This window comes from Oncorhynchus mykiss, chromosome 17 (genome assembly GCF_057628025.1).
Source record: "Oncorhynchus mykiss isolate SJ-2025 chromosome 17, ASM5762802v1, whole genome shotgun sequence".
Taxonomy (NCBI): domain Eukaryota; kingdom Metazoa; phylum Chordata; class Actinopteri; order Salmoniformes; family Salmonidae; genus Oncorhynchus; species Oncorhynchus mykiss.
This window is the reverse complement of record NC_143038.1, coordinates 61,064,191-61,091,061: the sequence shown is the minus strand read 5'-3', so window position 1 is coordinate 61,091,061 and position 26,871 is coordinate 61,064,191. Positions and strand designations below refer to the sequence as shown.

Genomic DNA, 26,871 nt, shown 5'->3' with positions numbered 1-26,871 from the left:
GCCACAAAATCCTTTTGGAACCCTTTTTTATAAGAGTGTACAGTACAGTGCCATAAAATGCCTCTACCAAAACCATTGAAGTAAATGATGGTGCAATTATACAGGAGCTGCATTGATTCCTACTCTAACTTCCAAGTAACTCATGACTGGTTAACAAATTAGTGAGGGGCAAAATGAGGAATATAAACCTCCAGATTTACTATCCTCATAACTATCCATGTTGTGGATGACGCTATAATCCTCTATCACACCAGGTCATTGTCACACCATACGTTTCCATTACACAGAACCTAAATAATGCCACACTGCCCGACTGACCTGTGAGGTGATTTATCTGTAATAGTACATACAAATCCAACTCTAATTGTGTTCCTGCTTCAGCTCAGCTTGCTTTCAACAATTTCAAGATTACACAGTGAGGAATCCAATAGTAATTGCAAATGTATCCCTATCCCTTCTGTGAGTATTTGATGTGATGCATGTGTGTGTGAGAGCAAAAATAGAGAGAGAGAAAGAAAAAGAGAGTGGGAGAAATAGGAAGAAAGAGGAAAAATAATTGTCTGTGGGTCTCTGTGTGTGGCTGGGTATTAAGAGGGTAGCCAGTGTGAGATAGCAGAAAGAGAGAGAGGGGTACTTTGAGACTCCATTATCACCAGTCATTTAGCATCACATCCATGCCAGTGCAATCTAACAGAGGATCCTCGTGGCCATGCTCCAACCTCTCCACCCCCCACGACCCCATTGTTGTTGTTGTTGTTTTTTAGCCTTGTCAGGGCCGCTCACTCCATCCCTCACCCACTGTGAACGTATCGACTCTCAGTCAAAGATCACAAAATGAAAACAGGCAGCCCATCCCTGGCTGCATCAGGCCCGGTGTGCACACAATCAGCCCAAACATTTCAAATCAACCGGCTAAAGCAAAGAGGGAGATTGGGGATAGGCAAAAGGGGAATCAGAGAAAAGGACTTAGGACAAAGTTTTTTATGTGCAGTATCTTGAGATACTACTTATTGTAGGAAAGTATGAAATAAACAGCAGTGGCATATGCATATTTAGTTGTATTAATCTCCAGAGTAGGCAACCTTTTAGAATGCAAATGATCCATGATCATTAGTCCCTGTGTTTTGATTTAATACTCATAATCATTATACCTGGCAAATATCGACATGTCAAAATGATCTCTCCAATCAAGAGTAAGACAATAGAGATGCATTTAAATGTAGCTTTGACTAACATGAAATAATTATTATCATTTACCTTGTAAAAACACAAGATGTGCAAGACCCAGAAGAACCCAATTAAAGCATTAGCATATAACTGCTAAGAAACTCTCAAATAATGCCTTCATCTCTTTTCTAGGCAGAAAGCTGAGGCTTTCACAGCTTTGTGGCTGCAGGTTGTACTGATGTACACAAGATAAATTTTTCCATTTCCTGATTCTGACACACTGCTGACAAATGTCTCAAAAGCTTAATTCAAGCAGACTTAACAACAAGATTACAGATGTGTATCACATGGCAGAGAGGCAGAGAGATGGAGAGGGACACTTTTTACTTTTTGTCTTTCTTTAATGAAACATTCTCATTTCATTAAAACCTCACCCCCCCTTAAAATAAAACACCAAAATATATCCTGTACTGCATACATGTGTACCATACTCACTTTTCCCTCTTCCACACGATACAAAACCACACCACACATCACAATAACCCCCACAAAAATCACCACTTCTACAACCGTATATCCCAGCTATACAGACAGCACCCCAACACATCATATCTCCTTATAATTTTATAGAACTCAAATTCGACCCTAAAGCGCAGAGACCATCCCATTAAATAATAGTAAAGGGTCTGTTATCCCCCCACCTTTGACCATGTTCCTCCTTGTTATCCAAATAGCCAACTTTGCCTGAGCAAACAGAAAATTCAACAACAAACATTTGGCCTTTTCCTTATTTGAATACCTGTACCCCATTATAAACATCCCAACAGTAAAAACTACCCCCAACCTCTCACACAGACACAGACATTCCAACAGAGACATTAATGGTATTAACCTGGCGCACACAGAAAACACATGAATCACAGTTTCTCTCATAACACAGAAAGGACTCCCCTGCCCGACTCCCGGTTCAACCTGTGCCAACCAGCTGTTAGTGGCCAGGGCTCCATGTAGAACCCTCCACTGGAGGTCCCCTGACCTCTATGGTGCTGGGGGTTTGTAGATCTAAAACCCACCATACTCTCCTTCCCACATACCCCCTGCCACTGATGTTCCTTCACTCCTGTTAGGCTCCTAATGTTCCTCACCTTAATGCAGAGGTTGTAGAGGGCTTTACCCCCCCCCCCCCCAAACTCCCCCAGACTCGGAGTGTTAAAATCTAACAAGTCCTCCAGACCCCTTTGCCAGTCCCCAGTCTCTGCCATCACATGCAGTGGCGTAAACATTGGTGGCCCCTCCCCCTTTGGCTGCTCAAACATCCCCCTTACCGGCTCAGACAGTGCCTACTGGACCTCCTCCAGGAATCTCTCCAACAGCCTAAGATACGTTATTCCTGTTTGTTGTGCCAGGACTTCCGGAGTTTTCCACCCCTCCTCTCCCATCAGTCACAGGTCACCCAGCCTTAGTAAGCCCACTGCCATCATTTGCCTCTGCTGGGTGGCCGACTGAACCCATTTCAAAGGGATGGCTGGGTTGTGGAGGATAGGCTCCTCCCACATCCACACCCACAGCCCAGGCTCCAAACCCCCTTCTCGTGTGGGCCTTAGCAGCTGCCAGGCCCTCAGAGTAAAAATCAGAGAGAACTGCTGTACTCAACCTCTCCAGCCTCATGAGGAACAGCTTCCGGTCCAACCCTAATCCGCCAGCTCTTCTCAGCAGTGCGCATGCTGGTTCCCTCAAGCCAACATTAGTGTGGTACAGCAGTCACTGTGCCACCTTTAGTAGGAATGCAGCCACCCTGCTCTCCAGTTCCACCAGGCCCTGTCCTCCTTCGTGGACGGTAATGTACAACACTGCCGCCCTCAGCCAGTGATGGACCGGCCAGAAAAAGTCCACCAGCTTGCGAGGGGGGGGGGGGGGGCTCTATCACAACTCTATGAGCTCTATCACAACCCTGTGACTCTCAGATCAATTCAGTGTCTATCAATTAATTCTCTGAGAGCCCCCTCTACATTGCAACTGAGATCCTTTAATAGCAAAGATCCACCCCCCCCCCCTAGATGACATGACAAACCACAGGTCTTAGGAACTTACACAAAGAAAATACTTTACTTCAGAGAGGAGTATCCCCTAGCCAGACAGAGTTGGCTTAAAAATTATCATTCAGTTTGGTCTCCTAAACAAAGCTCTTATTTCGTCCTTGGTACAAAATGGTACCAAGACATTACCCCCACCCTGTGATATATATCAAATTGTCATTTAGATACAACCAATTCTAAATACAACCAATCCTGGACAAGCTCACGGAGAGGAGAGTGACTGGTACACAGACACAGTGGAGCAAAAGACATGTTTATACATGATGACACCTTGACCTCTCCCCTCTCTGCGGACCAAACAACTTAGTCTTGACATAGAACAGATACTGCAACCCCACCACAGTATTATACAAAAATAACATTCTGATGAGAAGTAACTTACAAACATATGATGAATATAAAACATCTTACCTATGTTACCAACCAATTCTGATTATTCCCCAACACTACGACAGAGCTTTGCCCCAGTTTTGCCCCAGACTGGTCTATTAATACCTGCATATCTTGCCCATCCCTGACCATCACAGAAATGTAATCTGCATACACTGACAATGCCATGCCTGTCACCACACCCATGCCTGTCCAGCACACTCCCTGCAGTCTCCTGCGTAGCAGGCCCAAAAAAGGCTTACAGGCTAGTATATATAACTGCCCCGATAGAGGGCATCCTTGTCTAATGCCCCGTCTCACTGTCCGCAAAGCAAAAATCCCAAAATCACATTGTATGATTTTTAAGTAATTCATTTGCATTTTATTGCATGACATAAGTATTTGATACATCAGAAAAGCAGAACTTAATATTTGGTACAGAAACCTTTGTTTTCAATTACAGAGATCATATGTTTCCTGTAGTTCTTGACCAGGTTTGCACACACTGCAGCATGGATTTTGGCCCACTCCTCCAAACAGACCTTCTCCAGATCCTTCAGGTTTCGGTGCTGTTGCTGGGCAATAAGGACTTTCAGCTCCCTCCAAAGATTTTATATTGGGTTCAGGTCTGGACACTGGGTAGGCCACTCCAGGACCTTGAGATGCTTCTTACGGAGCCACTCCTTAGTTGACCTGGCTGTGTGTTTCGGGTCGTTGTCATGCTGGAAGACCCAGCCACAACCCATCTTCAATGATCTTACTGAGGGAAGGAGGTTAGTTGGCTAAGATCTCGAGATACATGGCCCCATCCATCCTCCCCTCAATACGGTGCAGTCGTCCTGTCCCCTTTGCAGAAAAGCATCCCCAAAGAATGATGTTTCCACCTCCATGCTTCACGGTTGGGATGGTGTTCTTGGGGTTGTACTCATCCTTCTTCTTTCTTCAAACACGGCGAGTGGAGTTTAGACCAAAAAGCTCTATTTTTGTCTCATCAGACCACATGACCTTCTCCCATTCCTCCTCTGGATCATCCAGATGGTCATTGGCAAACTTCAGACGGGCCTGGACATTCGCTGGCTTGAGCAGGGGGACCTTGCGTGCGCTGCAGGATTTTAATCCATGACTGCGTAGTGTGTTACTAATGGTTTTCTTTGAGACTGTGGTCCCAGCTCTCTTCAGGTCATTGACCAGGTCCTGTCGTGTAGTTCTGGGCTGATCCCTCACCTTCCTCATGATCATTAATGCCCCACGAGGTGAGATCTTGCATGGAGCCCCAGACCGAGTGTGATTGACTGTCATCTTGAACTTCTTCCATTTTCTAATAATTGTGCCAAAAGTTGTTGCCTTCTTACCAAGCTGCTTGCCTATTGTCCTTGTACAGGTCTACAATTTTATCCCTGATGTCCTTACACAGCTCTCTGATCTTGGCCATTGTGGAGAGGTTGGAGTCTGTATGATTGAGTGTGTGGACAGGTGTCATTTATACAGGTAACGAGTTCAAACAGGTGCAGTTAATACAGGTAATGAGTGGAGAACAGGAGGGCTTCTTAAAGAAAAACTAACAGGTCTGTGAGAGCCGGAACTCTTACTGGTTGGTAGTTGATCAAATACTTATGTCATGCAATAAAAAGCAAATTAATTACTTAAAAATCATACAATGTGATTTTCTGAATTTTTGTTTTAGATTCCGCCTCTCACATTTGAAGTGTACCTATGATAAAAATGACAGACCTCTACATGCTTTGTAAGTAGGAAAACTTGCAAAATCGGCAGTGTATCAAATACTTGTTCTCCCCACTGTATAATAATACGATTAAATTATGTATTTACATTAAAAAAACAGTCTATCAGAATTCCAGTCATTCCAATAAATGTTATACCCCTTGATCTTCAAGAATAGGACTTGGAAATATGGAAGTATAGATTAGCCAATTTGTTTTACCTGAGCATGACCCCAGAACTAAGAACTTATTAGCCAGCCCTACTCTGTTGTTTATGATTTTGTTGTCATGGAGGACTGATTGGGCTCATTGATTCGAGTTTAAAAATAAATGCTGTGCTCATGGAATGGCATGCTTTACCAAGAGTGTGCAAAGCTGTCAACTATAAAATATATTTTGATTTATTTAACACTTTTTTTGCTTACTACATTATTCCTTATGTGCTATTTCATAGTTTTGATGTCTTCACAATTATTCTACAATGTAGAAAAATAAAGAAAAACCCTTGGATGAGTAGGTGTGCCCAAACTTTTGATTGGTACTGTACAGTGGGGCAAAAAAGTATTTAGTCAGCCACCAATTGTGCAAGTTCTCCCACTTAAAAAGATGAGAGAGGCCTGTAATGTTCATCATAGGTACACTTAACCTATAACAGACAAAATGAGAACAAAAATCCAGAAAATCACATTGTAGGATTTTTAATGAATTTATTTGCAAATTATGGTGGAAAATAAGTATTTGGTCAATAACAAAAGTTTATCTCAATACTTTGTTATATACCCTTTGTTGGCAATGACAGAGTTCAAATGTTTTCTGTAAGTCTTCACAAGGTTTTCACACACTGTTGCTGGAATTTTGGCCCATTCCTCCATGCAGATCTCCTCTAGAGCAGTGATGTTTTAGGGCTGTTGCTGGGCAACATGGACTTTCAACTCCCTCCAAAGATTTTCTATGGGGTTGAGATCTGGAGACATATAATTTATAAATCTCAAAATAGATGTAGCACCTACAGATTGCCCCTTTAAGTCCATCAAAAGTGTGCAAGTTTGAGCATGTATCCATTAGTCCAATGGATAGGTGCATCAAGAAATTAACCTGGAAAAAACAGCCCAGGTCCCTACGTAATTGCGCTAAGTTAGCCTGGAGGTCTACACTGCCTTGCCCCACCATCTCTACCTCCATCTCACTAATACTACGCTCTCGTTCCCCCAATACTCTCCTAGACTCTGAGGATGAGAGAGCTGTACCTTTGACAGAAAATACGAATTTGGACTCTCCCCACATCCTACCTTTGAATCAGAGACTCGTATTCCTCTGCTGCCCCCACCTTTCCCAAAAGGTCTGGAAATCTGAGCAAAAAGTGGCATCTTGTAAGAGCTTTACATTAAACGTCCAATAGGATGCCTGCCGGGGCCATGGTGAAATAGACAGCCTAGTCATGGTAATGTGGTGATCAGAAAACCCCACCGGGAGATTGGTAGCGCCCAACAGCCTATTGCGTCGATTCCTGGACATGTACAAACGATCAAGTCGGGCTGCACTCACCCTAGCCCCAAAAACCTTCACCCATGTACAGTTGTAGTCAGAAATGTATATACACTTCGTTTGGAATCATTAAAAAAAAAATTCAAACACTCCACAAATGTCTTGTTAACAAACTATAGTTTTGGCAAGTCGGTTAGGACATCAATTTTGTGCATGCCACAAGTAATTTTTCCAACAATTGTTTACAGACAGATTATTTCACTGTATCACAATTCCAGTGGGTCAGACGTTAACATACACTAAGTTGACTGTGCCTTTAAACAGCTTGGATAATTCCAGAAAATGATGTCATGACTTTTGAAGGTTTAGAAGGCTTTAGAAAGCTAATTGACATCATTTGAGTCAATTGGAGGTGTACCCATGGACGTATTTCAAGGCCTACCTTCAAAATCAGTGCCTCTTTGCCTGACATCATGGGAAAATGAAAAAATAAATCAGCCAAGACCTCAGAAGAATAATTGTAGACCTCCACAAGTCTGGTTCATCGTTTGGAGCAATTTCCAAACGCCTGAAGGTACCACGTTCATCTGTACAAACAATAGTACGCAAGTATAAACACCATGGGACTACGCAGGCCTCATACTTATCAGGAAGGAGACGTGTTCTTTCACCTAGAGATGAACGTACTGTTGTGCAAAAAGTGCAAATCAATCCCAGAACAACAGCAAAGGACCTTGTGAAGATGCTGGAGGAAACAGGCACAACGGTGTCTATATCCACAGTAAAACAAGTCCTATAACCTGAAAGCCCGCTCAGCAAGGAAGAAGCCACTGCTCTAAAACCGCCATAAAAAAAGCCAGACTAAGGTTTGCAACTGCACACGGGGACAAAGATCGTACTTTTTGGAGAAATGTCCTCTGGTCTGATAAAACAAAAATATAACTGTTCGGCCATAATGACCATCGTTATGTTTGGAAGAAAAAGGGGGAGGCTTGCAAGCCGAAGAACACCATCCCAACCGTGAAGCACAGGGGTGGCAGCATCATGTTCTCGCGGTGCTTTGCTGCAGGAGGGACTGGTGCACTTCACAAAATAGATGGCATCATGAGGAAGCAAAATTATGTGGATATATTGAAGCAACATCTCAAGACATCAGTCAGGAAGTTAAAGTTTGGTTGCAAATTGATCTTCCAAATGGACACCGACCCCAATCATACTTCCAAAGTTGTGGCCAAATGGCTTAAGGACAACAAAGTCAAGGTATTGCAGTGGCCACCACAAAGCCCTGACTTCAATCCTATAGAATATTTGTGGGAAGAACTGAAAAAGCATGTGCGAGCAAGGAGGCCTACAAATCTGACTCAGTTATACCAGCTGTCAGGAGGAATGGGCCAAAATTCACCCAACTTATTCTGGGAAGCTTGTGGAAGTTAAACAATTTAAAGCCAATGCTACCAAATACTAATTGAGTGTATGATAACTTCTCACCCACTGGGAATGTCAATGAAAGAAATAAAAGCTGAAATAAATAATTCTCTCAACTATTATTCTGACATTTCACATTCTTAAAATAAAGTGGTGATCCTAGCTGACCTAAGACAGGGAATAGGGAATGTTTACTAGGATTAAATGTCAGGAATTGTGAAAAACTGAGTTTAAATGTATTTGGCTAAGTTGTATGTAAACTTCCAACTTCAACTGTCTTGTGTTGGGATGTTTACTTCTCCAAACATCCACTAGGTCGAACTGATGAATGATGTCCCTTAACACTCCCACTGACATTGAATGAGGCTCTTCCCCATTTCTGTCTTTCGTAAAATCCATTTTACAGTTCCAGTCCCCGCCGACCACCAGCATTTCCTCAGGCGCTACCTGTGAGAGTTCCTGTCTAAGACTCCCAAATAGAATCCCCCTCTTTCTCCCCATGTTAGGTGCATACACATTTATAAAGACAAAACCATATTGTTCATTTCTGATTTTACAGCAAGCAGCACACACCACCTTTGAGGAGCACATTTTTACAGACAGACCCACAAAAAGGACTGCCACCCTTGCACTAAAATGTGCCCCATGGCTCAACACACTTGCTCCTTTCCACAAGAGCCTCCAATTGACTTCATTCACCACATCACTATGCGTCTCCTGCAGAAACAACAGTACTTTTTTTGTTTTACATATTCACCCAACACACTCCTCTTTCCCGTATCTCTGGCGCCATTTATATTGAGCGAGCCTACCCGAAGTGTCTCCATCAGAAGTGGGAGAAAAGCCAGCAAAGAAAGAGACCAATAGCAAAGCTCAAAAATCCCCAGTGCCAGAAAGAAACTATTAATCTAAACAGTGTCTGAAGGTTGACCCTTACGCACTGTTGTGACCCACTTCCAACCTAAACCGTTTCCTGGGTGAGAGGACACCATGCCCCTCATTTTTCATAGCATGTACTGATCTTACAAACTTTCTCGGATCAGAAAAAAAAGCCTCAAGATTAACTTTTTTCCCCTTGGTCTCATTCCGGAACCTTGTCAGTTCTCTCAATGTGTACTTTGACCCCTCTGCTTGACTGGCTGTCAGCTCTGGACCCATTGAAGAGGAGTCTGAAAAAAAACCTCATCATCCTTTTCCTCAGACTCACTTTCCTCCTCATCTCCATCTCCCATCCTGACCACCTGCCCTTCCTCTCTGGTCAGGGCATCCCCCCCAGTACCAGGCAAAGGTTCCATGGTGCCTTTGATCACACCAGCCTTTCCCCTCCCACCTCCTTCTTCTCCCCCTTCTCCACAATACTCTCCTCATCCACTAGCATAACCTGACGAGGCCCAGCCTCATCCACATCACCATCCATAGCATGACTAGACTCAGCCTCTGCTACACCACCATCCATAGCATGACTAGACCCAGCCTCAGCTACCCCACCATCCATAGCATGACTAGATCCAGCCTCCACTACACCACCATCCATAGCATGACTAGACCCAGCCTCAGCTACCCCACCATCCATAGCATGATTAGATCCAGCCCCCACTACAACACCATCCATAGCATGACTAGATCCAGCCTCCACTACACCACCATCCATAGCATGACTAGACCCAGCCTCAGCTACCCCACCATACATAGCAGGATTAGATCCAGCCTCCACTACACCACCATCCATAGCATGACTAGACCCAGCCTCAGCTACACCACCATCCATAGCATGACTAGACCCAGGCCTCAGCTACCCCACCAGCCATAGCATGATTAGACCCAGCCTCCACTACACCACCATCCATAGCAAGACTAGATCCAGCCTCCACTACACCACCATCCATAGCATGACTAGACCCAGCCTCCACTACACCACCATCCATAGCATGACTAGACCCAGCCTCAGCTACCCCACCATCCATAGCATGACTAGATCCTGCCTCCACTACACCACCATCCATAGCATGACTAGACCCAGCCTCAGCTACCCCACCATCCATAGCATGACTATATCCAGCCTCCACTACACCACCATCCATAGCATGACTAGACTCAGCCTCTGCTACACCACCATCCATAGCATGACTAGACCCAGCCTCAGCTACCCCACCATCCATAGCATGACTAGACTCAGCCTCTGCTACACCACCATCCATAGCATGACTAGATCCTGCCTCAGCTACCCCACCATCCATAGCATGACTAGATCCAACCTCCACTACACCACCATCCATAGCATGACTAGACCCAGCCTCAGCTACACCACCATCCATAGCATGACTAGATTCAGCCTCAGCTACCCCACCATCCATAGCATGACTATATCCAGCCTCCACTACACCACCATCCATAGCATGACTAGTCCCAGCCTCAGCTGTCTGCATCTCATTGTCCCCTGCACGTTGACCTCGATTAGAGCCCCTCCCCATGTCTCACTTTAAAATGCACATTTAGCTGTTGCTCATTGTTTTCAGAAACATAAACACTTGCCTCCGGAACGAAACAACGTGCTTAACGGCATTTGCCTGAAAACCTCCCAACAGTACACGAAAACCGCTAGCAAACTTACCGAACGACTTAACTCTTTCCTGATTTGCAACTACCACCCTTGTCGAAGGGGTAGAAAGAGGCGAAATTGGCACCAACACACCCCTTACAAATATACCACTAGCAATTAGCCTACCAACCAAATGTTCCCTTTTCATGAACACAAACACAGCTTTGTTCATTCCGGAAGCGGAATGTATAAATTCAGCTCCTACCTGTTCACTGACTGCGAGCAGAACCTCCTCCACTTTAACTCCGTTCTCAGGAATGCACCTGAATCCATGCCGTATCGACAGCGTCTCCTCCACGCTAGGCTGAGAAGCCATCGCACACACCACACCTTCCAAACCCCAGGAAACTAACTCTGTCCTCTTCCACCCTAACTTTGAAAAAACCTGTGGATACCGCTAAAACAAAGTGCATTAACCCAAGAAAATGAATTAGAACTGAGCCCTTCACACCAAACACTCAAACTCCAAAAAATGTCCAGCATGCACTGCAAGAGATAGAGAGAGAAAGCACATCAAAATAGGGCAGACCTGCTGCTAATATGGACAACCTATCCCCTGTAGCTCACAGCCAGAGCGACACTGCAGGGAGCTTGGAGGCAGGCACGTTGTAAATAATGCCAAATTGTTTAATGCACAGAAAGAGTTATTCCTGACAGCTGACAGAGCCTGACTTACACACCACAGGGGCATAGAGATGGGAAACCAATTGAAGGAGAGATATTCAGTTGAATTTGGAAGAAAATCAAGAGATCATAAATATTTACCCGCATGGAAATAGATGGCCTGCATAGAACTATGTATGTTAGTTATCACCTGCTGTGCTCAGTTTTTTTTTTAAAACGTTGTTTTGCAATCCCTATAACTATACTGTATTTCGTTGCTGCTACCAAAGCGAACATACTTTCATGTAATTAGTCCAGACGGCCATGTATCTTTAGAGTATTTTCCAGCATTTATCTGTGACTGATCCACATTATGGAATATAAACAATGAAACAACAAGTGTAATAAAAAATGCAGGGAGCCAGACAAGCTATTCATGTAAATGGGCCATTAGGCATGCAGCGGAGAACGACCCCAGAAGGTAGAGATAAATCTCAGTGGTGAGGATAGCCTACAGGTACTTACTTAATAAAAGGACATCTTGTATGAAGAATGCCATCGTATGACTACTAGAGAACAACGGAAGGTCGCAACCCTTCATTTGACTAGACTCCACTGTGACACTGATTGAGCCTTAAGACTGCCTGCTGTGTTATTAGAGGTCAAAATACGGTCTAATGCTGGGGCCTATAGTGACAATAATATTGGTTTTCTCTCAGCTTGAAACATCCTGAATAGACAGTGATGTTTTTGATGATTTTATCTCAATAACCAAGAGAAAGGTTAAATAATAATACAAATAATACATGCATGGATGACAATGACCACAAATCCAAAACAGAAATATTCTGCCGCAGGGAATCAGTTGAAGATCTACATTATTAATTAGAGGATATCACCAGAATACTATCTGAATGAAACAGACAAGAATACAACTAATAACACTAACAATCACATTTCACAACTACTCTTCCTCATCTTCATCCAGATGCTGCACTGCGGATTATTCCGATGGCATGTGTGGCCCTGGTCTAAGTATAGTACATTTAACAGCTTTGATCTCCAGTCAAGTTGGATGTCAATCACAATGCCATCTGGTGGAGACCAATACAAGTCCCACGCACAAGGTCACATTCATAATCTGGATCAAAATATTATGGGCATCATGGCCTTAATCATTTGGGATGCTCTGTTAAAACAATGCTCCCCCATGCAAAGTGGCCACAGTTGATTAACGATGGCTGTGTTTTAAACTCAGTTAGGTCTCCCTTTGATGCATTTCAATCTGAGCGAAGCTGACACATGCAGCCTTCACTGGTTCAAATACTTATGTGATTCAGGATCACCTACCGTAGAATGAGAGCTTTCCTTTTACAGTGTTCTTCCCCCTGGAGTTCTCTGCCACACACTCATATGTGCCCGCGTCTTCCTGCTGGAAATAAGGGATTTCCAGGACGCCGCTGGCTTTCCTCACGTCCACTTTCCTAGAAAAGGGGATTCCGTCCACTCTACTCCAGTTTATAGAGGGGACAGGGCTGGAGTAAAGAGGAATGGAAAGAGAAACCTTGTAGGATGTTCATATTACAAACACAAATCATTTGTAATATTACAACCTCACTACAATACTTAACCTAGATGGATTCAATTGATCAGACAAAAAAAAACTGACATGTAGGTAATACATAATTCAGCTAGTGTACCAGGAGTCACAGCCCCAACTCTACGAAAAATCTCAGATGTCCAGCACAGCTTCAATCAGAGGAGGGTTGGAGGCATGCAGTGATACATGAAAAATATCTTGCAGTTTGTTAATAAGTTTTATGCCTTTCATGTATTTGTGTGCCTGTTCAACCAAGCCCAGAGTCCACTTACTTTCCTAATGCAAAACATTCCAGTTTCACTGTCAATCCTTTGGCTACATGGACAATCTCTGGAAACTGAACTTCGATCTTCGGCTCGTATTCACCCATTATACCTGAGGAGGAGTAATTCACAACCAATTATAAGAAAGCAAAAAACAACAACACAGATAATATCATATGTCGTTATGTCCGTTATGTCTACATATGTCCTATAAGCGATTACAATCATACACCTGAGAAGTGGTTCTTTTGGAAAACCAATAACAGGTTCTCATTGTTGCTGGTATTCTCTATCTGCAAATCACATTTCCAGAGGTTTCTCAGCCCAAATGGGCTCTTGAAATGGGAGAAAAAAGCCAATTTCATCTCCTTGATATTGTGAGGCACGGTTCCCTGACTGACTGTGAAACCTCATTCAGATCTGTATCTCCATTGTCTAATACAGCCAGGTAGCCAAGGCCCTATCAGCCATAGTAAATGAGACAGCTGGATGAGGCTCTAATCAGTGATGTAGTCAAGTCACTAAACCTTGAGTCCGAGTCGAGTGCCAAGTCCTTACACTATTAGAAAAAAGGGTTCCAAATGGATTCTTTGTGAATTAATAGGCTTATACCAAAAACCATTTTCATCTGAAGAAACCTTTTTGGAAGACGATGGTTCTTTGTAAGGCAAGCTCACTGGGCACAGATGTCAATTCAACATCTAATTTTGATTTAAATTTGTTGAGTTTTTAACTAACCTGAATTCAATGTGAAATCAACAACAAAAAATCACCATGTCATTTGATTTAGGTTAAAAGTTGGGTGAAATAAATTCCATTACTGGGAGATGAATTCACCTTTCAGCAGGACAATAACCTAAAACACCAAGGCCAAATCTACACAGAAGTTGATTACCCAGAAGATAGTGATTGTTCCTGAGTGGCCAAGTTACAGTTTTGACTTAAATCTGCTTTAAAATCTATGGCAAGACTTGAAAGTGGTGTTTAGCAATGATCAACAACCAATTTGACAAAGCTTGAAGAATTTTGAAAAGAATAATGGGCAAATGTTTCACAATCCAGGTGTGGAAATCTCTTAGAGACTTACCCAGAAATATTCAAAGCTGTAATTGCTCCCAAAGGTGATTCTAACACATATTGACTCAGGGGGTTGAATACTTATCTAACCAAGATATATTAGTGCTTTATTTTTTATATATATGTATTTTTATGAATGTTACATTTTTCTGCATGTGTGATTTAATGAAAGTTTGAGTTTTATAGCGTTTTATTTGAATTTGGCCCTCTGCATTTCCCGAGGCTATTGGCCACTTGGCCACTTGGCCACTTGAGACGCTAGCGTCTCCCTATCCATAAGAGGCTTCTTAACACCTTTTTTGAAAGAGTGTGTTAGCTAATCAAAGTTTAACATTTTAAAAGTTGAATTGATCATTAGAAAACCCTTTTGCAATTATGTTAGCACAGCTGAAAACTGTTGTGCTGTTTAACGAAGCAATAAAACTGTCCTACTTTAGACTAGTTGAGTATCTGGAGCATCAGCATTTGTGGGTTCGTTTACAGTATCAAAATGGCCAGAAACAAATAACTTTCTTCTGAAACTCATCAGTCTATTTTTGTTCTGAGAAATTAAGGCTATTCCCGTGAAATTGCCAAGAAACTGAAGATCTCGTACAGATCTCTATCCAGAAAAGAAAGAGGAGTGGGAGGCCCCGGTGCACAACTGAGCAAGAGGACAAGCACATTAGGGTGCCTCACAAGTCCTCAACTGGCAGCTTCATTAAATAGTACACGCAAAACACCAGTCTCAACATCAATGGTGAAGAGGCGACTCTGGGATGCTGGCCTTCTAGGCAGAGTTGCAAAGAAAAAGCCATATCTCTGTCCAGTGTTTGTGTTCTTTTGCATATCTTAATCTTTTATTTTTATTGGCCAGTCTGAGATACTATTTAATGAAGAAGCCAGTTGAGGACTTGTGAGGGGTCTTTTTCTCAAACTAGACACTCTAATGTACTTGTCCTCTTGCTCAATCTGTAGGTAGGCAGCCGCCTTTCTGTGCTAGTGGTGGCTGTTTAACAATCTGATGGCCTTGAGATAGAAGCTGTTTTTCAATCTCTCTGTCCCAGCTTTGATGCACCTGTACTGACCTCACCTTCTGGATGGAAGCGGGGTGAACAGGCAGTGCCTTGGGTGGTTATTGTCCTTGATCATCTTTCTTGCCTTCCTGTGGGTGTTGTAGGTGTTGTAGGTGTCCTAGAGGGCAGGTAGTTTGCCACCGGTGATGCGTTGTGCAGACCGCACCACCCTAGTAGTTTGCCACCGGTGATGCGTTGTGCAGACCGCACCACCGCACCACCACCTGCACCAGCCTTGCGGTTGTGGGCGGTGCAGTTGCCGTACCAGGCGGCGATACAGCCCGACAGGATGCTCTCAATTGTGCACCTGTAAGTGAGCGTTTTCGGTGACAAGCCACATTTTTTCAGCCTTCTTCACCACACTGTCTGTGTGGTTGGACCATTTCAATTCGTCGATGATATGTACACAGAGGAACTTAAAAGGAACCTTCTCCACTGCTGTTGTGTCGATGTGGATAGGGGGGTGTTCCCTCTGCTGTTTCCTGAATTCCAAAATCATCTCTTTTGTTTTTCTGACATTGAGTGAGAGGTCCCAGTGTTGAGGATCAGCAGAGTGGAGATGTTGTTTCCTACCTTCACCACCTGGGGGCAGCCCATCAAGAAGTCCAGGACCCAGTTGCACAGGGCGGAGTTGAGACCCAGGAGTTTGGGTATACACTATAGTGTTGAATGCTGACCTGTAGTCAATGAACAGCATTTGTACATAGGTATTCCTCTTGTCCAGATGGGATAGGGCAGTGTGCAGTGTGATGGCGATTTCATTGTCTGTGGACCTATTCGATCGGTAAGCAAATTGAAGTGGGTCTAGCGTGACAGGTAGGGTAGAGGTGATATGATCCTTGACTAGTCTCTCAAAGCACTTCATGATGACAGAAGTGAGTGCTACGGGGCGATAGTCATTTAGTTCAGTTACCTTAGCTTTCTTGAGAAGAGGAACAATGTTTGCCATCTTGAAACATGTGGTATTTTTTAATGATAGGTCGGCTGACTACACATAAATGTTTCCCCTGATTCAACCAATTATAGTTGTCTTCATGACCATATTTAATAGGGAGAGTTAATTTACTCATGATCAAATCTAAGAGGGATGAATAATTAGCAGTGGTAGTTTTAATGCTAACATACTGAATGCAACACGTGGGTTATGAACCGGGGTCTCCCACAGGAACAACCAACATATTAGCCCATTAGACCAAGATGAAATTCCCTCATAGGCCGAGGGCCGATGCTGGTTTTTGATGTTTGCAGGCGGGTTACCTCATCCTGTGACCATGACCAACTCATGTCCGCTACATGTACTTGCGCCTGACATATCTGCTAGATATAACGATTAGAAAAATATGTCTGATATTTGTTCATGTTAAAAGGACTCTTCTGGTTTCAGATTGAGGCCTAAACAGTTGGAGTAAAAGATCTGCTCAAGGCCATGCAAGAAAGCTTTGTCAAAGGCTCTCCAAATGAAAATGTATTTTGTCTGAGTGATCTAATTGTTGGCTTTCTCTAACTAATGTTTAACACTATGCAGAGATACAATTATTCATATACTGTATGTATGATTTATTAATGGTATAGTAGTGTAGTTTAATATTACTGACATTTCACCTACTGATTGTGAACAAATTACACTATTCTATTGTGATAGTATTGCACACATTACACAGCACAACAGCCAGAAAATGAACATATGAAATAGGAATATACTGTTTTGATAGGGTGTAAGTGGTTGTCGTAGAACTGGATCTCACCATCACTGCGGAGCACCAAAGGCGTGGGTGGGCCCTGGACTCTGGTTTTGGTGACAGTATTGGTCACCACACAGGTGTAGTTGCCCACATCAGAAGGCTCCACTTTAGCGATGTATAGATTGCCCGTCTCCTGGGAGATAAAGCGTCGTGTGTCCTGCTTCACAAACGAGGGATACTCATTAAAAATCCAGGAGAATGTCAGATCTGTGGAGAAAGGAGAAGAAATGTGTGAGATCAAATACAACTAAAATTACACCAGGGTTTCAGGGTCACGCTGACTCTCCTTATTAGAATAATAACACGGGAGAATAGGGAGAATACCAGTTTTGTCTGGTTGGAATTGATTTGGTGGAGTAGCAGGTGTGTAGGGTTGTTTGATTCTTCACCCTCCAAAGGGGTTGCAGAATCATCACAGAGCTACATGCTAGGGTGAAAATTAATGATGGTCTGAGTGTGATGAGTTAGGAGGTGCTCTAATTATCTGGACACATTTCAAAATGAATATTGTTTGTGTGGCAGGGTTTCCTTGGTAAAAAAAAATATTGCATTTTGACAAAATCAGAGGACATTTTGTAGATAATACAAGGCCTTGAGATTGGCTGAATGTTTTATTTCACAGAGAAAACAAACTTTAAACATTCTAAGTTGTTAAGAATGACCGACTAGGAAGCCTAGTTCGGGTTTGGTTTTTGTAGCACACAGTTGGACAGCAGAGTTACATGACCAAAAATAATGGTTTTATTGATGCAAAAGTGCGAGAAAACAAATTAATTTGGGGAATACGTAAGGGATAGGCCTAATTTCTAAGGGACGATGGGCTTGAGCTCGGATCTTCACAAAATACTAGGGTAATTGTACTGTAAGTAATTCTCACCATGATGGTAAAAATAACAATACAACAATCATACCCTGATGAAGACAGCTTGTTTGTCGAAACATTTCTTATTCAGTTATTCAATTATTGCATCTGAGCTCCTAGAGTGTGTGGCTCTACTTTTATTTTTCAATTGTTCTACTCCGCTAGCCAGCACCTCGACTAAACAGGTGTGCATTACATTCGCCTCCACAAAAATAACAATACAACATATAGTATACAGTACATTTGTAGGATCACAGGACAAGGCAGGATCTCAGATCTGCTATGATTCACAGGATAACGAGCTGGCTGGTAACTGTCAGGTGGGTCTCTCCAGTCATTTTCGTACTGTAAATGTCAGCATCTTTTTAATGTCACATCTTTTGTGGTTTGAGTCTTTCAAAAAGAACAAAACACACATTTTGAAGAGTAACCTTTGAAATAAACACTTTGTTTGGCTATTTGTCTGGTGATTCAGTAACTTTATGTGCCCAGAGACTTTGGCTCCTTAGGCCAAAAGCATTCACAGAGGAGTACATTTAAAAAATATATATATATATTTGTATGCATGACTGAGGCAACTGAAATACTGTACATTCTTGAAAAACCTTTCCCATTCTGCATCTTTGTAGTGCTTGTGTTAATCCAAGCTCACTGTTCCCACCAGGACTTTGAACGTTTCATAAGCACCACCAGCATAATCATCATTATCACCACCATCATCATCATCGTCGTTGTCGTCGTCGTTAGCGTCATCATCATCACCATCATCATGTCATTTAAAAGGTATATAAAATCAGTGGTGATCCCATCTGCATTGCTTGCTGTCTGCTTTCCTTGCTATTTGGGGTTTTAGGCTGGGTTTCTGTATTCTCTGTGACATCTGCTGATGTAAAAAGGGCTTCATAAATACATTTGATTGATTGATTGAATACACAAGCAGTACCCTACAGCTAAACCATACTTCTAGGTTTCGATCTACTGCAAAGAACAAATGATAGACAGAGCCAGTGTAAAACGCATTGTGATTCGTGACAGTTTGATCTCAGCTGGGGTACTTATCAAGAACACTGCTTTCAGGGTCATGTTGTTTTTTTCTGTTGCCGAGCTCTTGTTTGAAGCTTTCAGGGACAAATGATTATTTCTGAATGTTCTGACATTCTAATCAGTGGAGGGCGGCCTGAGTTTTCCAGGCCTTCTAATTGACAGGCACGTACCTTTTCCCGCTGAGCCTAATCAAACCCATTCACTTGTTAGCTGGTTGGTAATTAAACAAAACAGTCTTGAAGGATTCCTCCTTTACCCTTTCTATCTGCCTGGTCATTTATCACAGCAGGCTTCGATGCATGATGCAGCTCACTCACTGTTAGGAGCAGGTACAGGCTACAGCATGAATCAGAGCAGGCCAATCAGCCTCTTCAGAAGTGTATTTTGGCAGAGTCCTGAGGGTATTAGAACACAGAAGGTGATGGCACAGCAAGCGGAGAGGAGGGGAAAGGACAACAGAGACATGGAACATTCTGCTCTCCAAGGCAGGACAAGGCATATTGTTTTGGCTCGTTTCCTCTCCAGTGCTCATGGGTTGTGCTTGCACCTGCTCACACACGTGTTTACTACTCATAAGTTTAATGGTGACTACAGTATGGGATAATAAATAATGGCAAGAAAATATAATGATGATACAGTGTTGAACAAGGCTAGGAAACATGACTGAAATATATTCAGTTATGTTACTCACAAGCACTACCAGCATTACCAGCATTACGACCAGGAATACAACTTTCCAGAATCGGATCCTTTGTTTCTCACCCTGCAGAGCAATTGAACTGAATCCAGAGGCCGACCAAAAACACAGCCGGCGGAGGACAGGTACTCGGAGTGGTCTTCTAGTCCGACTTCGGAGGCGCACACACCATCCACCGCTTCCAAGTATATTACTCGCTTATGTTCAATCTCTGGGTAATAAAGTTGACGAGCTCAGGGCGAGGATTTCCTTCTAGAGAGACATCAGGGATTGTAACATACTCTGTTTCATGGAAACATGGCTCTCTCAGGATATACTGTCTGAGTCCGTCCAGCCAGTTGGGTTCTCAGATCATCGCGCAGACAGGGATAAATATCTCTCCAGAAGGGAGATTACAAAAAAATTGTAACTATAACCGTTACGTTACCAGCAAAAATATTGTAATCAGATTACCGATACTTTCAAAAAACTAGATGATTACTTTAAGGATTCATTTTTAATTCAGAAAGCATGTTTGCAAATTTTTCTTGACACTTTTCTGTTTTCCCAATGACATTCAAATCAGCATCGAAAAAAGGCGCAAGTTTAAGTTTGTTCCACCTGAGCGAGTCTATCCACAAGTCAGAGACCACTATGATGACACACCAAATGCATTTGATAGATCGCAGGAAAAGAGCAGGAATAGGCTTTTGTAGGTTACTGTCCAAGCTATGTCTTCCAATGGTGCGACTGCTGCTGGAATCCAAAGATTATCCAACTTGAATAAATGCTTGGAGTTAAGGATGACAGTAGTGATGTAGTCTACGGCAATACGGATATCACTTATTATTGATATTTACATAGCGCATTGATGTGAATCCTACTGCTGCTTTCTCATCTAGCTATTTGCGCCATACAGATTGTGGTTGTTGTGGATGGCTGTTCACAAATCTAAATGTGTATTTGAACCCAATAATGTTTGAATTCTAGATGTTTAAACTGCCTATCAATCATCAATGAAAAATGCACTGTTCCAACAGCTGCATAGTGCGGATCCAAGCATATTGAATTAAAGTGGTGCTTTTATTGCTCAATCTAATTCATGCTGATAAAAATAATCCATTGGACTAATGGACACATGCTCCAACTTGCACACTTTTGATGGACTTAAAGGGGCAATCTGTAGGTGCTACATCCATTTTTGGATTTATAAATTATATATACAGTACCAATCAAGTTTGGGAACACCTACTCATCCAAGGGTTTTTCTTTATTTTGTAGAATAATTGTGAAGACATCAAAACTATGAAATAACACATAAGGAATAATGTAGTAAGCAAAAAAGTGTTAAATAAATCAAAATATATTTTATAGTTGACAGCTTTGCACACTCTTGGTAAAGCATGCCATTCCATGAGCGCAGCATTTATTTTTAAACTGGAATCAATGAGCTCAACCAGTCCTCCATGACAACAAAATCATAAACAACAGAGTAGGGCTGGCTAATAAGTTCTTAGTTTTGGGGTCATGCTCAGGTAAAACAAATTGGCTAATCTATAGTTCCATATTTCCAAGTCCTATTCTTGAAGATCAAGGGGTATAACATTTATTGGAATGACTGGAATTCTAATTTTTTTATGTAAATACATAATTTAATCGTATTATTATATGTATTAGAAAGTGATGGGTTAGAAGAACACATAACCAACCCATAAAGTAATATTTAAAATCCATATATGGCCAGCTATGTAAACTTTAACATTGATTTATCCTGCAACAGATGCCGTTCAATTGGTAACATACATTTTCATCTTCTTCTAATGCCTCTTAAAGGGAAGGTAATCTAAAAGTAACGGAATGTAATCAGATTATGTTACTGAGTTTGGGTAATCCAAAAGGTACATTACTGATTACAATTTCGGACAGGTAACTTGTAACTGTAATGGATTACATTTAGAAAGTAACCTAGCCAACCCTGCTCTCCGGGAAGAAGAAGGGTAGGGGTGTATGTTTCATGCTTAACGACTCAAGTTGTTTTGTTCATCTGACCTAGAACACCTCACAATCAAATGTCGACCGTATCATCTCCCAAGAGAATTCCCTTCGGTTATAGTCACAGCCATGTATATCCCCCCTCAAGCTGATACCACAAAGAACTTCACTGGACTTTATGCAAAATGGAAACCACATTTGCTGTGGCCACATTTATAATAGCTGGGGATTTTAATTAAGCAAATTTGGGAGAAAGGCTACCGAATTTCTATCAACACATGGACTGTAGTACTCGCGCTGCTAAAACACTCGACCACTGCTACTCCAACTTTCGGGGTGCCTACAAGCCCTCCCCCGTCCTCCTTTCGGCAAATCTGACCACGACTCCATTTTGCTATTCCCTTCCTATAGGCAGAAACTCAAAAAGGCAGTACCCGTGCTAAGGACTATTCAACGCTGGTCAGACCAATAGGAATATACGCTTCAAGATTGTTTTGATCACGGGGACTGGGATATGTTCCGGGTAGCCTCGGATAATAACATTGATGAACATACTGATTTGGTGACTGAGTTTATCAGGAAATGTATCGGAGATGTTCTACTTATTGTGACTATTAGAACCTACCCCAACCAGAAACCGTGGATAGATGGCAGCATTTGCGCAAAACTGAGAGCGCGAACCACCGCATTTAACCATGGCAAGGTGACTTTGTATATGGAAGAATACAAACAGTGTAGTTGTTCCCTCTGCAAGGCAATCAAACAAGCAAAACGTCAGTACAGAGACAAAGTGGAGTCCCAATTCAACGGCTCAGACACCAGACGTATGTGACAGGGTCTACAGACAATCATGGACTACAAAATGAAAACCAGCAACGTCGCGGACACTGACATCTTGTTTCCGGAACAAGCTAAACATCTTATTTGCCCGCTTTGAGGATAACACAGTGCCACTGACGTGGCCCTCTACCAAGGACTGTGGGATCTCCTTCTCTGTGGCCAATGTGAAAAAGACAGTTAAAGCGTTTTAACCCTCGAAAGGCTGCCGGCACAGACGGCATATCTAACCGCATCCTCAGAGCATGTGCAGACCAGCTGACTGGTGTGTTTACAGACATATTCAACCCCCAGTTTGCTGATCCTCAGCACTGTGCCCCCACAAGGGTGCGTGCTCAGCCCCCTCCTGTACTCCCTGTTCACCCATGACTACATGGGTGTGGATTTCCATTGTCAAATCACGCCTCCAACTCAATCATCAAGTTTGCAGACGACACAACATTAGTAGGCTTGATTAACAACAATGACGAGACAGCCTACAGGGAGGAGGTGAGGGCTCTGGGAGTGTGGTGCCAGGAAAATAAACCTGTTACTCAATGTAAACAAAACAAAGGAGATGATTGTGGACTTCAGGAAACAGCAGAGGGAACACCCCCTATCCACATCGACACAATCTCAGTGGAGAAGGTGGAGAGCTTCAAGTTCCTCGGCGTACACATCACTGACAATCTGAAATGGCCCACCCACACAGACAGTGTGGTGAAGAAGGCACAACAGCACCTCCTCAACCTCAGGAGGTTGAAGAAATTTGACTTGGCACCTAAAACACTCACAAACTTTTAAAGATGCACAATTTTACAGATGCACTGCCCGCAACTGCAGGGCTTTCTAGAGGGTGGTGTGGTCTGCCCAATGCATCTCCGGGGGCAAACTACCTTCCCTCCAGGACACCTACAGCACCTGATGTCACAGGAAGGCCAAAACAATCATCAAGGACAACCACACTAGCCACTGCTTGTTCACCCCGCTACCATCCAGAAGGCGAGGTCAGTACAGATGCATCAAAGCTGGAACCAAGAGACTGAAAAACAGCTTCTATCTCAAGGCCATCAGTCTGTTATGTAAGGACATCTCTCTCAGCAGACAAAACATTACAAACAGCTAGCAGCCAAGTAGATTGGTCACGAAAGTCAGAAAAGCAATAAAATGAATCGCTTACCTTTGATGATCTTCGTATGTTTGCACTCACGAGACTCCCAGTTACATAATAAATGTTCCTTTTGTTCCATAAAGATTATTTCTATATCCAAAATACCTCCATTTGGTTGGAGCGTTTATTTTCAGAAATACACAGGCTCGAGTGGTCACGACCCGGCAGACAAAAATTCCAAATAGTATCCGTAAAGTTCGTAGAAACATGTCAAACATTTTTTATAATCAATCCTCAGGTTGTTTTTAAAATATATAATGGATAATATTTCAACCGGGACTGTAGCTTCTTCAATAGGATAGAGAGAGAAAATGTCTGCTCCAAGCTGTTGCGCATGTAAAACGCTGCTGGCACCCAGCCATCCAATGACGCGATGTGACCTTTCTCGCTCATTTTTCAAAATAAAAGTCTGAAACTATGGCTAAAGACTGTTCACACCATGGGGAAGCCATAGGAAAAGGAATCTGGTTGATATCCCTTTAAATGGAGCGAAGGCAGGCAATGGAACAGAGAGCTTTCAGGAAAAACAGCACTCCCGGATAGAATTTTTCCTCAGGTTTTCGCCTGCAATATGAGTTCTGTTATACTCACAGGACAATATTTTGACAGTTTTGGAAACTAGGGTTTTCTATCCTAATCTGACAATTATATGCATATTCTAGATCCTGGGCCTGAGAAATAGGCAGTTTCATTTGGGTACGTTTTTCATCCAAACATCAAAATACTGCCCCCTACACTCAACAGCTTAAATAGCACATTAAAGGCTGCTGCCTATATACATAAACTTGAAATCACTGGCCACTTTAATAAATGGAACACTTGTCAATTTAATAATGTTTACATATTTTGCAATACTCCTCTCATATGTATATAATGTATTATATTATATTCTACTCTATCTTAGTCTACGCGTCTCTGACATTGCTCATCCATAAATGTATATTTGCTTAATTCCATTCCTTTACTTAGATTTGTTTGTATTGGGTATACGGTATGTTGTGAAATTGTTCAATATTACTTGTTAGATATTACTGCACTGTCAGAGCTAGAAGCACAAGCATTTTTCCCTACACCCACAATAACATCTTCTAGACACATGTATGTGACCAATAAAATTTGATAGATAATGGATTTCCATTAAAAATCCTATTTTCCCTAACTCCTTAACCCTAACCCTAACCCTTAACCAAAACCCTAACTCTAACCCTGATTTGTGAGCATAAAAGTGCCTTTTTCCTCGTGGGGACTGGTGAAATGTTGCTACTTGTCAGACTTTTCCATGTTTTACTATCCTCATGGGGACTTTAGGTCCCCACAAGGGATAGACTTCTGGTCCCCACAAGGAAAGACTTCTGGTCCCCACAAGGATAGTAACACCAAACACACACGCTAAAATAATGTGCGACTTAGTATTTTTATACATGACCCTAAGCATGATGGGATGTTAATTGTTTAATTAACTCAGCAACAACAACTGTCTGGAAGCACCTTTCAATATACTTTCTATCCCTAATTTACTCAAGTGTTTCCTTTATTTAGACAGTTACCTATAGATAAAGCATTCTGTAGCGTGTGGGCATATTCTAAGAGATGATACATTTGAGAAGAGAGGAGTTTCCACTTTGAGGAGTCCCCCGAGAGGCTTGAGAGATGCTGACATATTATGGCGCTGTGTGTATCTAGACTGCTGGGCTTGCACAATACTTCGAAGAAGTCACAATGAAATGAAGAGATCTGCAAAAACAGAGACCAACAAGTAAATCGTAAATAATTTGTGAAAATGTAAAAATGATGTAAGAAGGCGGAGACACTAAGCAATTCTCCAGAATAAAATCTGCCATACTTTGAGACAACACAGCTGTGTCGTAAGTCTCCAATACAGAGCACAGCATACAATTAATTATTGTCACACTCAGGGAATATAACATACTGTATGACTGAAAGCAAGATTTTGTAGAAATGTTAGCTCATTTTATTGAAAATGAAATACAGAAATATCTCATTTACATAAGAATTCACACCCTTTGTAGAAGCACCTTTGACAGTGATTACAGCTGTGAATCTTTCTTGGTAAGTCTCTATGAGGTTTCCACACCTGGATTGTGAAACATTTGCCCATTATTCTTTTCAAAATTCTTCAAGCTCTGTCAAATTGTTTGTTGACAATTGCTAGACAACCAATTTCAGGCCCTGCCATACATTTTGAAGCAGATTTAAGTCAAAACTGTAACTCGGACACTCAGGAATATTCACTGTCTTCTTGGTAAGTAACTACAGTGTCTGGTGGAAAGCCGACTGAACCAGGTTTTACTCTAGGATTTTGCCTGTACTTAGCTCCATTACGTTTATTTTGTATCCTGAAAAACTCCCCAGTCCTTAACGATTACAAGTATAACCATAACATGATGCAGCCACCAGCATGCTTGAAAATATGGAGAGTTGTACTCAGTAATGTGTTAATTTGCCCCAAACATAACACATTGTATTTGGGACAAAAAGTGAATTGCTTTGCCACATTTTTTTCAGTATTACTTTAGTGCCTTGTTGCAAACAGGAATATTTGGAATATGTTTATTCTGTACAGGCTTCCTTCTTTTCACTCTGTCAATTAGGTTAGTATTGTGGAGTAACTACAACGTTGTTGATCCATCCTCGGTTTTCTCCTGTCACAGGCATTGAACTCTGTAACTGTTTAAAGTCACCATTGGCCTCATGGTGAAACCCCTGAGCGGTTTCCTTCCTCTCCGGCAACTGAGTTTGGAAGGATGGCTGTATCTTTGTAGTGACTGGGTGTATTATACACCATCCAAAGTGTAATTAATAACTTCTCCATGCTGACTGGAATTTTCAATGTCTGCTTTTTATTTTATTTTTACCCATCCACCAATGGGTGCTCTTCTTTGTGAGGCATTGGAAAACCTCCCTGGGCTTTGTAGTTGAATCTGTGTTTGAAATTCACTGCTCAACAGATAATTGTATGTGTAGGGTACAGAAATTACGTAGTCATTAAAAAAGTATGTTAAACACAATTATTGTACACAGAATGAGGCCATGCCATTTATTAAGTGAATTGTTACTCCTGAACTTATTTAGTCTTGCAATAACAAA

The 26,871-nt window shown here is 42.2% G+C and overlaps 1 protein-coding gene across 4 annotated transcripts in view; it reads right to left on the bottom strand.

Moving 5' to 3' along the window:
• Positions 1-26,871, bottom strand: part of LOC110494608 (contactin-4) — a 215,710-nt gene that overhangs the window by 66,743 nt on the left and 122,096 nt on the right. For all 4 annotated transcript variants that reach the window (XM_021569831.3, XM_021569833.3, XM_021569832.3 and 1 more), the window contains exons 6-8: positions 17,206-17,409; positions 13,338-13,440; positions 12,816-13,000 (exon numbers count right to left, since the gene is read on the bottom strand). In XM_021569831.3, the coding sequence (XP_021425506.3) occupies positions 12,816-13,000; positions 13,338-13,440; positions 17,206-17,409 (492 nt within the window). The remainder of the gene's footprint in view (positions 1-12,815; positions 13,001-13,337; positions 13,441-17,205; positions 17,410-26,871) is intronic.